Here is a 15,571-nt window from a genome sequence, read left to right as displayed (position 1 = left end):
TGTTGTTTGTCTTGTTATTACCATTATTTTGATGGATATTGTACAAGAAGAGTACATATAGTACACATACAACACATATAGCAGCAAAAGTCAATGTATGGTATGATCTGCCTAGAAAGCATGGTCTGCTCAAGGTGGGAGCTTAAGTGATATACCAAATTCCAGAAGAACACCATCTATTCCCAGCCTGCTGCTATTTGGAACAGAGAATGGGGAGTGACAATAAGTTCATTGTACGCAGTGAACAAAAAAAAGCAAGACAGGAGAAGTAAAGTGAGTAACTGGAAAAAAAAATGCCAGGGGAAGAAATGATGAATGTCTGCCACTCCCTGGCATATCAAGGACTAGAGAAGACACTTTTTAAGGTAAAACAAATTGGAATTTGGCCTAGAGTATGGGAAGATGTAGAGAGGTTCATGGCAGACAGCAATCAAACGCCTAGTGCGGGGCTGTTATTACATCAGAGAATTGCAGGGCCGTGCAGTAGGATACAAATTGACTATATTGATAAGTTGTCGAAAACGTCCAGAGTAAATCAGTATTTACTGGTGGTGGTGTATTCTTTTTTTCCGGATGGATGGAGGCGATTCTTACCCAGAACCATACTGCAGAGACAACCGCTAAGAAACTATGGGAAGTTGTTTTTAGCAGGTATGGAACTCCAAGAATAATTGATTTGGATAAGGGACCGCATTTTATGGGGAAAGGAGTGAAAAGCTTATTGAAAGTTTTAGGAATAAAGCAGCAGTTACACATTCCTTACCATCCTCAATCATCAGGATCAGTAGAGAGAATTAATCAAATGATTCAGCAGGCTCTGCGAAAGGTGGTACAGGAGACAGGTAAAGTTTGAGATGAGAAATTACCATTGGTGTTGGCGGCAATTCGAAGTAGTGATTGGTTAGCTACAGGGTACCAGCCGTACCAAATTCTCTTTAGAAGACCTATGAGACTGTGGAGCCCTCTACTGTACCCAGGAGAAGGGGAAGTGCTGGGACGCTGAACCGCCAGGCCCAGAGGTACCAGGGCTCTGAACCGCAAGGTCGAGGTGCCCAAGGCTCTGAACTGCCAGGCCCAGAGGTGCCCAAGGCTCTGAACCGCCAGGCCCAGAGGTGCCGGGGCCCTGAACCGCCAAGCCCAGAGGTGCCAGGGCTCTGAACTGCCAAGGCCAGAGGTGCCCAAGGCTCTGAACTGCCAGGCCCAGCAGTGCCAGGGCTCTGAAACGCCAGGCCCAGAGGTGCCAGGGCCCTGAACTGCAGGGCCCGGAGGTGCCGGGACTACGAACTGCCAGGTTCGGAGGTGCTGGGCTCTGAACTGCCAGGCCCAGCAGTGCCAGGGCTCTGAACCGCCAGGCCCAGAGGTGCCCGAGGCTCTGAACTGCCAAGCCCAGAGGTGCCGGGCTCTGAACCACCAGGCCCGGAGGTGCTGGGCTCTGAACCGCCAGGTCTGGAGGTGCCGGGGCTCTGAACTGCCAGGCCCACAGGCGCCGGGGCCCTGAACCGCCAGGCCCACAGGCGCCGGGGCCCTGAACCGCCAGGCCCACAGGCGCCGGGGCCCTGAACCGCCAGGCCCAGAGGTGCCGGGGCCCTGAACCGCCAGGCCCGGAGGTGCCCGAGGCTCTGAGCCGCCGGGCCCGGAGGTGCCGGGCTCTGAACCGCCAGGCCCGGAGATGCCGGGGCCCTGAACTGCCAAGCCCGGAGGTGCTGGGCTCTGAACTGCCAGGCCCAGAGGTGCTGGGGCTCTGAACTGCCAAGCCCGGAGGTGCTGGGCTCTGAACTGCCAGGCCCAGAGGTGCCAGGGCTCTGAACCGCCAGGCCCAGAGGTGCCAGGGCTCTGAACCGCCAGGCCCAGAGGTGCCGGGGCCCTGAACTGCCAGGCCCAGAGGAAAAGGGACCCTTTTTGTCAATGTGCTGAAGCAAGGTGCTTGGGGAGTAAACTAGGGCCGTGTGCCATCCATTGCTCCACTGCAGTTCGGGAACCCCACTACTGCAAAGCCATCCACTACGTCCTGCACATGGCCGAAAGTCACAGGTCTGCATAGCAGGAGATGATCCAGGGCCCTGCACACTTTTGCATGACAACGGCCTCCGGTGTGGATTGTCCAGCTCCAAAATGATTTCCCCGGTATGGCAGTGCACTCACCACTCGCTTCTCCACTGTCCGTGCAGCTCTCAGTCTGGTGTCCTTGCGCTGGTACCTGGGGTGAGCTCAGTGCACAGATCCAGGCACGAGGCCTTGCACATCCGAAAATCCTGCTGCAACTGTTCCTCAGCCCAACCCTGTGTTACGATATGATCCCAGCAGTCCGTGCTTGGTTCTAAGGCCCAGCAGCGGCGCTCCCTGACCACCACCAACCACCTCACTACATCCCACAGAAAACTGCCCACCACCAAGAAATCGTCATGTTCCCCGCAGGCGTGCTTGTGGCTCTCCAGACACTGATGGATCGTGACTCCTGCAGCGCTGTGCAGGCTCCGGACCTCTGTCGGCCATGGCAGACAGCCAAATGTCCTGCGCGAGGTCATGGGAAATTGAAAAGAGGGGCAAAATTTATGGGCTAGGGCTGATATTATGGGATGGAGAACATTGCATTATGGGAAGTTGACCCCTTGCTCCCCGTCATCCTACGCCTGATTTCTATCCCATCATGCATCGCCCAGACTGAACGGCAGCAGGGTGCACACTGCATTGTGCATCGACACAAGCATGCATGGTATGTGCAGCACCGACACAAGGAGCCAAGCATGCACGCACACAAATGATATACTAACCGCAGCAGCTGTGTGCCAGCCTGTTGCAGGCACAGAGGCTGCCCGAGGCAAGCAACAGTGGTCTGTGCCCGGAGTGCTTAGCGCCAATAAACACACCAGGGTGGAAAAGCAAGCGAAGTTTATTTGAGATCTCAAAGCAGTGCTGGGAGACTTGGCACACCTCAGATCCAGCACACCTAATACAAGCAGTTTACCTTTTTATACTTTACTTTTAGCTAAGCCTGTCCCTTCTTTCATCCCTCCCCCTTTTCCCCCTTGTAGCAGTTACATTAAGCAGTTACACTAAACAGTTAATTAAAGCTGGAGACTACAAGTCTATCTTGTTAGGTCCACTCCTTTGAATTATGACCTTGTCCTTTCTTCTTTGTGAACCGTTATCTCCTCTCCCTCGGCCAAAAGTATGCAGGCCTCATTAGTTCTGCCTTATCCTGGTTTGAGCTGTATGGCAACTGATAACGGATGTTGCACCTGGCCTTTTCTATTTATTGGCCTGTTAGGGCAATTAGAGTTTAAACATGGAGGGACTTTTGCTCATCTGAGGCCTAAACAGGGAGATTCCATATCCTTATTGCCTTTTACTTTTTTAAGTTACTTAGGGTTATGCTTTGTGACACCAAAAGCCTGTGTCAGCAAACCTTTGTAGTGCAGACATGGCCAGAGGAGGATGTTAAACAGTCTCTACTAGGGCTAAGCAGGCCTGGCTACTGGACATTGCTTCTCTTAGCAATGCTGCTGGGCCCAAGACTGGACAGAACAAGATGGGTCTGCGACCCACTGAGGTAAAATCCCTTGGGGAGCCAATTCTCCCCTTTCCCCAGGAGCCGCTGAGCTCCCGTCTAAGGCAGAGAACGCCAGCATGGCTTCCTGGGCTTCGGCTGGGACAATCATGGCAGTTTAGTGCCGGAGTGCATCAGTGGGTGCCAGCAGCATGCCAGGGGCCCATGATGCAGACAAGCAGCTAGGCCTTGGAGGCGCTAGCCTGGGTGATTCCACCCACCTTTCAGACCGGGGTGAGCAGGTCTCTCACTGGGGGCAGGAAAGCGAGAGGTTGCACTCACCCTAGGGACAGATACTTCAACAGGTACTTCAAAGGGAGCAACAGTGGTTCACGCCGGGCAATAGGGTGACCAGATGAGAGGAAGAAAATATTGGGACACGTGTTGGGGGGGGGGGGGCGGAGGGGTTAAAAAAAAGAGTGCGAAATAGCGGGACAAATTGAGTCTCGACCAAAGATCAGTTGGGATGTGGGACAAACACCTAAATATCAGGCCATCTGGTCACTCTACTGGGAAAGCCCAGGGCCCTGAGGCCCAGCCAGTGCTCTGGATGTGCCATGGCCATGCACAGGGTGCACTGGCTCACGCTGGCAGCCTGAGGGGCAATGCCCTACCCAGCGGCATCAAGTCTGTTGCAGCAGAGAGAGCCTGAGACTTGGGCCATGGTGCTAAAGTCAGGCCCAGGTACAAAGCAGAGGCCTGCATTCAGGGTCACTGTCCGGTACATGAACTTGGCAAGAACAGAGCTCGCCTTCCAAAAACACGCCTAGTCATATTGCAGAACACCCCGATACAGGGTCATGGGTAGCCAGTGGGTCTTAGCCAGGGGTGTGTAGAGGTCTTCCAGGGGGTACATCAACTCTCCCAAAGATTTACAACAGGCTATGTAAAAAGCACTAGTGAAGTCAGGACAAACTAACATTTCATGCTACGCACTGGACTATAAATACAATATTTATATGCCAATCATTTTATAATCAGATGGTAAAAATGAGTAAGTCAGCAATTGTTCAGTAGCAGTGTGGTGAGGGGTACGGTGAAACAGGATGACAGGGTGACGGATAGAGGTTTTGGTGCAGGGTGGTAACTAGCCACATAGAGGGGTGATCGGTAACTCGCATCAGTGTAGAAAGAGGGTCACAGGGGTGTCCATCCAGCCAAGGGGAACAGAAAGGCCCATCATTCACTGGGCTGTATCCATTGCAGCGGGCAGACACGTGCGTACCCGTCACTATTGAGCCAGGCACTAGGACCGAGCTTTGTTGGCAATAAGCCTGGTCGGGCACCTTCACTGCAGACGGGAGTCCGTGGTTGTCTTGGGCTGTACGGGCAAGCTGGCCAGAGTGGGTGCAGCACGCCCAGAGCACACACGCAGCCACCACTGACATCTGCAAGTGCCTGGACAAAGGGGGCTGCACCCCCCCCCATCCTCACTGGGGTCGCGGTGCCCCAGCCTGGCCAAGCTCAGGAGTGGCCGAGGGCACAGGAGCAGTGGGCAGTTGTGCTCAATGCCTGGTGAGAGGCAGTGAGGCAGTGGCTGGCTGGGTGCTGGGACCCTGCACAGCACCAGGGCGTCCGAGCCCCTTACTCCCGGAGGAGTACTCTGTGCCTCTTCAGAGCTGAGGGAGGGACATGAGCTCCAGGCAGTCTCCCTACAGGGACAGCACCTGCCCTGGGGGAAGCTTGAAGGGCAGGACCATGTTGGAGGGGGCAGTGCTGCTTTCTGGCCAGGCCAGGGAGGTGGGGAGAGGCGACGACAGAGCCAGGGACCATCCACAGGGGGATGTCACTGCTTCCCTTGCCAGCTCCTGCAGGCCAAGGGGGCTGGGTGGAGGGCTGGGCCCTGGCAGGCAGGTGAGCTGGTGGGACAGGGGGAAGGTGATTCAGGCCAGAGTCCCCACACTGCTGGGTGTTGCTGGGCCCTGCGGCAGAGCCTGACCCGGGTCAGCAGTGGGGGACTGAGTCAGCAACATGCCCAGGCTGCACCATGACAGGGAGAAGGGGGGGAGGTGTCCATCAGTGCCCAGCTGCCCTGGGATTCATGCCATGCCCGGCCTGATGCCAGAGCTCGCGGGGGGGGGGTTGTGCTCAGGGCCCATCCAGACAGTGCCCACATACTCCTTGCGGGATGGCATGCTCCCCTGAGGACACCTACACAAGAGACCAGGGCATGCGGCGGGTGGCACAACTGGCCCAGTGTTCCTCTCAGGACAGGCTGTGCCCAGCCCCAAATTCAGGAATAGTCAGGGGCTCGCTCAGTCCAAGTCAGCCAGGGACTGGAGGTGAACAAGTCCTCGGGCGCCATCAGCTTTACCCCAAATCCCAGCTCCCAAGCTCCCGGAGCTGTGTGAGGTGGCACCCACGCTCCTTGAGGTGGCAGCACCAGCTACCTGGGCACCCAGCCTGGCAGGACACCTCCTGTGGGCTGTTGGGCTTGGCACAGCTGGGGCGAGGCCAGGAGCTGCACAACAGGCCCCCCACAGCCAGATTGATCAGCCAAGCCCTCACAGGCCATACACTCATTTATTCAATGTCCAGACACCTCCACAGCCAGCTCCTGCACCCCAGCCAGCCGGGGGCTCTGCCTGACACGTGAGCTGAGCGGGGAGCAAGTGCCTGCCCAGGCTGGGACTGATGGGCACTGGCCCTGCTGTGGGCAGAGCCCCCTGAACAGGTCACCGCCCCCCAGGCCCGCTCCCACCCTTGGGCAGGGTCAGTGACAGCATGGCCGGGGGCTCGCACAGGACTCTGCCCCCTAGGGCCATAACAGGGCCAGCCCCACCCCCTCCCCAGGGGCCTGCCCCTCAGGGCCACACAGCCCTGCCCTCTCCACCCAGGCCCTGTCCCTCCCCCTCAGGGCCATATAGTCTCTCCACACTCATGGCCCTGGCAACAGACCCCACAATGGTCATCAGAGGATGAGGCAGGTCCTGCCCAAGAGCTGGCTGCAAGAGGGCAAATGTCCAAGCCCCATTGCCCCTGACAGACCCTGCACCAGGCAGTTTCCAGCCCCAAGCAAACCCAGGCTCACAGGCCGCCCCTTGTCAGGACAGCTGCGTTCTCCTGGGTCTGGGGGCTGCCAGCCCCTTGCAGACACGTTTGGTCTTGGGAATGGATGTGGCACCCTGGAGCCCAGCCATGTCCACACTAGCCCCTCTCTGGCATCTCCAGGGACCCTGGTGGGGGCTCTGCTCCCCCTCCCAATCATCCCAACTACAGCACCCTGAGCCCCTTCCCCGGCCCAGGTTCTTGGCATGTGTCCCACTGCAGCATGCTCAGGTGCAGCTGGGTCTCTGTGAGGTCAGCCTGGCTATAGGGGTGTGGGGACTGAGCCCCACAGACCCCACCTGTGGGCTGGCAGCCTGGCCAGGGGCGCCCCCTTGGGCTGCTGCAGCTGGCACAGCTCCACCCTGCCTTGCAGGCACTTTCTCATCTCCGACGTGAGCAGCCTGTGCAGCAGCGTGCTGGGGCGGAGCCAGGTGGGGGGCCGGGCACTGCCCTGCAGCAAGCGTGCCAGGCCAGGCAGCTCCTGTGGCAGGCGGTAGCAGGGCAGTAGGCACAGGGCAGGTGGCACGTCTCGCTGGCTGCACAGCTCGCCAAAGTAGGCCAGTGCCCAGTCGCCCAGCTGTCCTGCCCCCCTGCCCAATTGCAGCTCGCTCTGCAGACAGCACATGGCTGTGCCGAACAGGTCATGGGGGTCCAGAGAGCCGCTGCTGCCTGCGGCCGCCCCCCGCCACAGCTGGTAGAGCCGGGTGCTGCCCTGACTCCACAGGAGCAGCACGGTGCCCTGCTCCCGGGCCACCAGCTCCCGCTGCACATAAAGCCAGGGCAGTGCCCCCAGCCGCCCCACGCTGCCCGCCTCCCACAGGTCCAGCCGCACGTCGCAGCCCAGCGCCGAGCGCAGCACGTCCGCCAAGGCGCAGACCAGAATCTTGTGCTCTTCAGAGTCGGGGGAATAGACCAGCAGGACGGGCCGACTGCCCCGCGGCACTGTGGGGAGAGGGCAGGGTCAGTGGCAGGGTTGCCCCCGGCCCAGGGCTCTGCAGAGGGCAGCTCCTGGGCAAAGCACTCCAGGCTGCCTGGCTGACAGACCCCTTCACCTGGCTGAGCTCCCATGCAGGGCCCTCCCCACTGGCTCACATCTCCTGCTCAGCCAGCAAGGCCCCCACCCTGCTCCCTTCCCTGCCGCTTCCTGTCCAAATGTGCCTACAGCCCCCCGGGATCCTGTCCCCTCTGCCCCCCGGATCCCAGCCCCCAGATCCTCATCAGATCCTGTCCCCTCTACCCCCCCGATCGCAGGCCTCAGGCCCTCTGCTCCCCCGATCCCAGCCCCTAGATCCTCATCAGATCCTGTCCCCTCTACCCCCCCGATCCCAGCCCCCAGGCCCTCTGCTCCCCAGATCCCAGCCCCTCTGCCCCCAGGATCCCAGCCCCCAGATCCTCATCAGATCCTGTCCCCTCTAACCCCCCGATCCCAGCCCCTAGACCCTCAGTTCCCCAGATCCTAGCCCCCAGATCTTCATCAGATCTTGTCCCCTCTGCCCCCCGGAACCCAGCCCCCAGATCCTCATCAGATCCTGGCCCCTCTGCCCCCCAGAACCCAGCCCCCAGGCCCTCTGCTCCCCAGATCCCAGCCCCCAGATCCTCATCAGATCCTGTCCCCTCTGCCCCCCAGAATTCAGCCCCCAGGCCCTCTGCCCCCTGGGATCCCAGCCCCTCACTGGCCCCCAGCCCCTCTGCCCCCTGGGGGTCCCAGCCCCTCACTGGTTCCTTGCCCCAATTGGCCAAGATCCTGGCCCACAGCTACTCTGCCTCCCGGAACCCAGCCACCAGCCCCTCTGCCCCCTGGGGATCTCAGCCCCTCACTGGCTCCTTGCCCCAGCCCCCCAGGATCCTGGCCTCCAGCTACTCTGCCCCCAGGATCACAGCCTCTCACTGGCTCCTTGCCTCAGCCCCCCAGGATTCTAGCCCCCAGCTCCTCTGCCCCCCAGGATCCCAGCCCCTCACCTGCGGTGAGTTTCCGGAGGCTCCTGTAGTTCATCAGCAGGACGGTCCCCAGCAGCCCCAGAGCCAGGGCCAGCCCCAGGGCGAGCAGCCCAAAGCGCTTGCGAGCAACTGGAAGAGAAGTGGTGAGAGGTGCTGTGCAGTGCTGCCTTCTGGTGCTACAAGCTCATGCTTCATCACTGCAGCCGAAGAGCGGCAGAGGTCAGGAAGGGAGCTCCTCCCCTGGCATATCCTCTGGGGTTGGTGGTTTTGGCTCCTTCCTCTGAAGCAGGGGAGTGACCATGGTTGGAGATGGGGCCCTGGGCAGGGTCAGGGCTCTGAGGGGCACCGAGCCATCTCCCTCTCAGTGCTGGGCAGCTGACTCTCGCTTACTTGCTCCGGGGCTAACCGAGTGCCCCGGGGGTGGGGGGGGGAAGGAATCTCCCCCAGGGCAGAGGGACAGTGACCTCGGGGGGGTTCGCCTTCCTCCACAGCCTGGGGTGCAGGTCACTGAATCACTTCTCTGCCATGGGGGCCTCGAGCGCTGGGGCCCTCCTGTTCTCTGCCAGGGCCACACGCCAGCCGGGCTCCTGCAGGCTGTGACACCTGGGTCTCACTCAGCAGCTGGGTCAGGGTGCAGGGGTTGGCTGGGGCTGGTGACCTATGTGGGGGCAGACGGGTACATCTGCTCCCTCCTCACCATGACCTCTCTGCCTCTGGCTGCCCCCCAGTGTTCTGCATGGAGCCACACTCACCATCTGGGCACAGGAGCTGCTTCCGGGCAAACTGCACATCGGAGCGCCACACCTGCCGAGCACAGAGAGAGCACATGGGGAGTTTGACACCAAGGGACTCTGTGACGTGGTGGGGGGTCCTGTGACCCTGCAGGGGGAGGGGGCTCTGTGACGCGGCAGGGGGAAGGGGGTAAGGGACTGTGTGACGGGGCAGGGAGGGGACTCTGTGACACAGTGGGGCAGGGGGCTCTGTTAGGGTTGCCAGATGTCCGGTTTTTGACCGGAACACCGAGTCGAAAAGGGACCCTGGCGGCTCTGGTCAGCACCGTGCAGGTCCGGCTCCTAGCAGGAGGGCCAGGAGGCTCTGTGCGCTGCCCCTGCCCCCAAGCACCAGCTCCGAGCTCCCATTGGCCGGGAAGTAGCCAAAAGAACATAAGAATGTCCAGACTGGGTCAGACCAAATGTCCATCCAGCCCAGTATCCTGTCTACCGACAGTGGCCAATGCCAGGTGCCCCAGAGGGAGTGAAGCTAACAGGCAATGATCAAGTGATCTCTCTCCTGCCATCCATCTCCACCCTCTGACAAACAGAGGCTAGGGGCACCATTCCTTACCCATCCTGGCTAATAGCCACTAATGGACTTAACCTCCATGAATTTATCCAGTTCTCTTTTAAACCTTGTTATAGTCCCAGCCTTCACAACCTCTTCAGGCAAGGAGTTCCACAAGTTGACTGTGCACTGCGTGAAGAACTTCCTTTCATTTGTTTTAAACCTGCTGCCCATTAATTTCATTTGGTGACCCCTAGTTCTTGTATTATGGGAACAAGTAAATAACTTTTCCTTATCCACTTTCTCAACATCACTCATGATTTTATATACCTCTATCATATCCCCCCTTAGTCTCCTCTTTTCCAAGCTGAAGAGGCCTAGCCTCTTTAATCTTTCCTCATATGGGACCTTCTCCAAACCCCTAATCATTTTAGTTGCCCTTTTCTGAACATTTTCTAGTGCCAATGTATCTTTTTTGAGATGAGGAGACCACATCTGTACACAGTATATGAGATGTGGGTGTACCATGGATTTATATAAGGGCAATAAGATATTCTCTGTCTTATTCTCTATCCCTTTTTAATCCTGTTTGCTAACATCTTGTTTACTTTTTTGACCGCCTCTGCACACTGTGTGGACATCTTCAGAGAACTATCCACGATGACGCCAAGATCTTTTTCCTGACTCGCTGTAGCTAAATTAGCCCCCATCATATTGTATGTATAGTTGGGGTTATTTTTTCCAGTGTGCATTACTTTACATTTATCCACATTAATTTCATTTGCCATTTTGTTGCCCAAACACTTAGTTTTGTGAGATCTTTTTGAAGTTTCTCACAGTCTGTTTTGGTCTTACCTATCTTGAGCAGTTTAGTATCATCTGCAAACTTTGCCACCTCACTGTTTACGCCTTTCTCCAGATCATTTATGAATAAATTGAATAGAATTGGTCCTAGGACTGACCCTTGGGGAACACCACTAGTTACCCCTCTCCATTCTGAGAATTTACCATTAATTCCTACCCTTTGTTCCCTGTCTTTTAGCCAGTTCTCAATCCATGAAAGGACCTTCCCTTTTATCCCATGACAGCTTAATTTACATAAGAGCCTTTGGTGAGGGACCTTGTCAAAGGCTTTCTGGAAATCTAAGTACACTATGTCCACTGGATCGCCCTTGTTCATGTTTGTTGACCCCTTCAAAGAACTCTAATAGATTAGTAAGACACGATTTCCCTTTACAGAAACCATGTCGACTACTGCTCAACAGTTTATGTTTTTCTATGTGTCTGACAATTTTATTCTTAACTATTGTTTCGACTAAGTTGCCCGGTACCGATGTTAGACTTACCGGTCTGTAATTGCCAGGATCACCTCTAGGGCCCTTTTTAAATATTGGCGTTACATTAGCTAACTTCTAGTCATTGGGTAACGAAGCCGATTTAAAGGACAGGTTACAAACCTTAGTTAATAGTTCCGCAACTTCACATTTGAGTTATTTCAGAACTCTTGGGTGAATGCCATCCGGTCCCAGTGACTTGTTAATGTTGAGTTTATCAATTAATTCCAAAACCTCCTCTAGTGACACTTCAATCTGTGACAGTTCCTCAGATTTGTCACCTACAAAACCCGGCTCAGGTTTGGGAATCTCCCTAACATCCTCAGCCATGAAGACTGAAGCAAAGAATCCATTTAGTTTCTCCACAATGACTTTATTGTCTTTAAGCGCTCCTTTTGTATCTCGATCGTCCAGGGGCCCCACTGGTTGTTTAGCAGGCTTCCTGCTTCTAATGTACTTGAAAAACATTTTGTTATTACCTTTGGAGTTTTTCGCTAGCCGTTCTTCAAACTCCTCTTTGGCTTTTCTTATTACACTCTTGCACTTAAGCTGTCAGTGTTTGTGCTCCTTTCTATTTGCCTCACTAGGATCTGACTTCCACTTTTTAAAGGAAGTCTTTTTATCTCTCACTGCTTCTTTTACATGGTTGTTAAGCCACGGTGGCTCTTTTTTAGTTCTTTTACTGTGATTCTTAATTTGGGGTATACATTGAAGTTGGGCCTCTATTAAGAAGCTGGGAGGGCAGTGCCTGCAGGCGAGAGCAGCACACGATGCCTCCTGCCCTCCCTGCCTAGGAGCCGGACCAGCTGCTGGCTGCTTCTGGAGTGCAGCACAGTGTCAGGACAGGTAGAGAGCCTGCCTCTGACCGGGAGCCGCCTGAGGTCAGCCCATGCCCTAGCCCCAAGGCCCCCCCCCCCCAACCCGGAACCCCCTCCTGCACCACAAACCCCTCAGCCCCAACCCAGAGTCCATACCCAAGCCGGAGCCCTCACCCCTCCTGCACCCCAGCTCTCTGTCCCAGCCTGGAGCCCCTTCCTGCACCACAAACCCCTCAGCCCCACCCTAGAGTCCATAACCAAGCCGGAGCCCTCACCCCTCCTCCACCCCAACTCCCTGTCGCAGCCTGGAGCCCCCTCCTGCACCCTGAACCCCTAATTTCTGGCCCCACACCAGTTAGAGCCCTCACCAACCCCACACTCCAACCCCCTGCCCCAACTCAGTGAAAGTGAGTGAGGGTGGGGAGAGCGAGCCACTGAGGGAGGGGGAAAGTAGTGAGTGGGGGCGCCTTGGGGAAGAGGTGGAGCTAGGGTGTTCGGTTCTGTGGGATTAGAAAGTTGGCAAGCCCAGGCCCTGTGGTGTGGCAGGGGGTCCTGTGACCCTGCAGGGGAGGGGGCTTTGTGATGCCAGATGCATGAACAGAAGAATGGCTGGGTAAGGTGAGGGCAGAGCCATGTGAACAGGGCAGCACAGGGGCGGGGGCCTTACCAGCACACAGCCACCCAGGATCTGCAGAGGCAGCAGCAGGGTCAGCTCCCTGGGGCCGAAGCTCTCTGGCTGCAAATTGAGAAGGATGCCATTAACCAAAGAGCACTCCTTTCCCTTCCCCCTCCCTATCCCTGCCCCCTGGCTGGGCACAGGGGGCTCTGATTCTGCCCGCTGGCCTGAGGCCTCAGCATTCCCTGGCAGCGAGCACAGAGGGTCCCAAGGTGCCAGGCTCCCAGGCCAAGCCACTTACGCTTGTGACAGTGTAGACAGGCACCTCTGGCTCACACCAGCTCCCCTGCCGCCGGCACAGGGCTGCACTGAAGGATGCCGGGACAGTGGAGGTCACACGTAGGAGAAGCTGCAGGAACCGGACGCTCACAGACACGTTCCAGGTGGTGTCTACAGGGAGAAAACAGGAGGGGTCGCTCATGGGCCCGCCTGCCCCACATCAGGGTCCCGGCCTGCCCAGGGCCTGCAGGGCGTCTGTGGGGCCCTAGCATAGGATCCCTGGCTCTCACGCGAAGCAGGGCCAGGCCTGGCCAGCACCAGGAAGGGAGAGATTGGTCAGTGTCAGGGACGTGTAGGCGGCTGTGTGTTCTTTGCACTTACGCTACGTTGTGGAAGTAGGAGGCAGCATCCCAGCATGCTCTGCACTCAGGCTAAGCAGGCAGAGGCAGGGACAAGCAGGGGACCTGGGCAGGGCCTCTGGTAGGAGTGGGGGCGGAGATGTGTGGTTTGGGAAGCGTCGCAAACTGCGGAACGCACTCAGCCCAACTGACAGAGCCAACTGGGGCCGGAGCTAGGGACAAGGTCAGGGACAGGATTAGCCAAGGTCCCGGGACACAGGGCTTGTCTGTTTGCTGGAAACAAAGGGAATAATATCCCCTGGTTCCTGTGATCCCTTTGTAAACTGCAGTGCTCCTCCCCAGACTGGGTGCACTGAGCTGATCTCTCTCGGTCAGACTGAGCTGAACTGACACCTTACCACTAAAATAAGTGAACCCTCAACAGAGACACCCAAGGAAAACACAGGAGGCTGCAGGGAGTGGCGTGGGGGCTCAGCAAGGGGTGCTCTCCTCTGGCAGTTGGGGCTGGCCCCATGGGGTGCTAGGGGGCACTGTGCTGCAGGGAGCGGGGTGGGGGTTCAGCAGGGGGCGCTTTCCCCAGGGAGGCAGGGCTGGCCCCAATGGGGCGTTAGGGAGCGCTGAGATGTGGGGGTCAGCAGGGGGTGCTCTCCCCTGGCAGGCAGGGCTGGCCCCATGGGGTGCTAGGGGGCGCTGAGATGTGGGGCTCAGCAGGAGGCGCTCTCCCCTGGCAGGCAGGACTGGCCCCAATGGGGCGCTAGAGAGCGCTGAGATGTGGGGCTCAGCAGGGGTGCTCTCCCCTGGCAGGCAGGGCTGGCCCCATGGGGTGCTAGGGGGCGCTGTGCTGCAGGGAGCGGGGTGGGGGTTCAGCAGGGGGCGCTCTCCCGAGGCAGGCAGGGCTGGCCCCATGGGGTGCTAGGGGGCACTGAGATGTGGGGCTCAGCAGGAGGCGTTCTCCCCAGGCAGGCAGGGCTGGCCCCATGGGGTGCTAGGGGGTGCTGTGCTGCAGGGAGTGGGGTGGGGGTTCAGCAGGGGGCGCTCTCCCCTGGCAGGCAGGGCTGGCCCCAGCGGGGCGCATGGGGGCGCTGAGATGTGGGGTTCAGCAGGGGGTGCTCTCCCCTGGCAGGCAGGGCTGGCCCCATGGGGCGCTGTGGGGCTCAGCAGGGGGTGCTCTCCCCTGGCAGGCAGGGCTGGCCCCGGCATGGAGAAAGGGGGTGCTGTGCTGCAGGTGCCATTGTTTTCAGGAGAGAACCACCCCCCCACCCCCATAGCCAGACCCCATGATGATGGGTAGTAGCCCCAACCCCTTGTGCTCAGGCCCTGGTGCTTTGTGTCATGTGGGGATGGGAGCCCTGGCTCCCCTCCTGCCCACAGTAGGTGCTGTTCTGTGCGGTGCTGCCAGGCAGTAGCTCCCCCCGAGAGCAGGCTGCACCCTGGGGCTGGGGGAGCCATTGCTGCGCTCAGGGAGCTCCGAGGCGCGGGTGGCGTAGGGCACTGGGGGACCCAGCGCTGCCAGGCTGCACAGAGGAAAGTTGTCAGTCTAGGGCTCAGCTGAACTGCTGCTGCACAGCACTCCCTCTCCCCCCGCCCAGTCCCCATGCCCAGCAGACCCTGAACCAGCCCAAAGAGCCACTGTGGGGCACCAGGCCCTGTTGCCAGCCTGTCGCTGGTGTGTGGGGCCCCCAAGGGCCCCCGAGACCCCCGAACACCCAGCTGTCCCCACTGCAGAGAAGCAGGGCAGGCTCACCTGGCCGGTGTGGGCACTCCACGTGGCTGCTGTTGCCGTAGGAGAACTGGAGAGAAACAAGGAAAGTCACCAGAAAGGCCCTGCCCGGGGGCGGTGTAGAGGGAGGCCAGGCCAGGGTCAGCACTCACCAGCGGGCCCCTCTGGCCGGGCACTGACAGCAGAGGCTGCTCACGTGCCGTTGAGGGCATGGCAGGGGAGGATGCCCAGCACTTGTGCATTTCAGCCCTTTGCTGGCCCCAGCTCTCCAGCCTGTTCCGATGGACGCTGGGCAGGGCAGGGGAATGGGGCTTGGGGGCCCATCAGCCCCTCTGGGTCTGCTCTGGGGCAGGGCCAGAGCCCTTCCTCTGTAAGGTGGCATCACCGGGGGCATCGGCCAGTGGCTGCCTGCCCTGTGTGAGATGAGGGCCCAGCTTGGCAGCCCCAGCCCGCTCTGCCCTGACAGTGCCTGCCCACCCACTTGCCTCTTCCCGGCTGGCGACAGAGGGCAGCAGCCAGGGCGCCGGCTCTTACCTGGCAGGATCCCCTGGAAGGGGGCCCCAGGGTCTCTGGTAGGGGTGCCAGGAAGGGCAGGGTGGGTTGCGCTGGGGCTGGGTTCAGCATGTGGCTC

General features: G+C 58.6%; 1 protein-coding gene across 2 annotated transcripts in view; it reads right to left on the bottom strand.

Moving 5' to 3' along the window:
- Positions 1–4,839: 4,839 nt before the first annotated feature.
- The window catches only part of IL17RE (interleukin 17 receptor E), a 29,553-nt gene continuing 18,821 nt past the window's right edge, over positions 4,840–15,571 (bottom strand). For both annotated transcript variants that reach the window (XM_050957365.1, XM_050957366.1), the window contains 6 exons: positions 14,965–15,010; positions 12,884–13,032; positions 12,634–12,702; positions 9,286–9,337; positions 8,555–8,662; positions 4,840–7,537 (listed from right to left, as the gene is read on the bottom strand). In XM_050957365.1, the coding sequence (XP_050813322.1) occupies positions 6,858–7,537; positions 8,555–8,662; positions 9,286–9,337; positions 12,634–12,702; positions 12,884–13,032; positions 14,965–15,010 (1,104 nt within the window). In that variant the 3' untranslated portion in view covers positions 4,840–6,857. The remainder of the gene's footprint in view (positions 7,538–8,554; positions 8,663–9,285; positions 9,338–12,633; positions 12,703–12,883; positions 13,033–14,964; positions 15,011–15,571) is intronic.

The sequence above is a fragment of the Gopherus flavomarginatus genome, chromosome 6, assembly GCF_025201925.1.
Source record: "Gopherus flavomarginatus isolate rGopFla2 chromosome 6, rGopFla2.mat.asm, whole genome shotgun sequence".
Classification (NCBI taxonomy): domain Eukaryota; kingdom Metazoa; phylum Chordata; order Testudines; family Testudinidae; genus Gopherus; species Gopherus flavomarginatus.
Note: the sequence above shows the minus strand (reverse complement) of the source record. Positions and strands in the feature narration are given on the sequence as shown.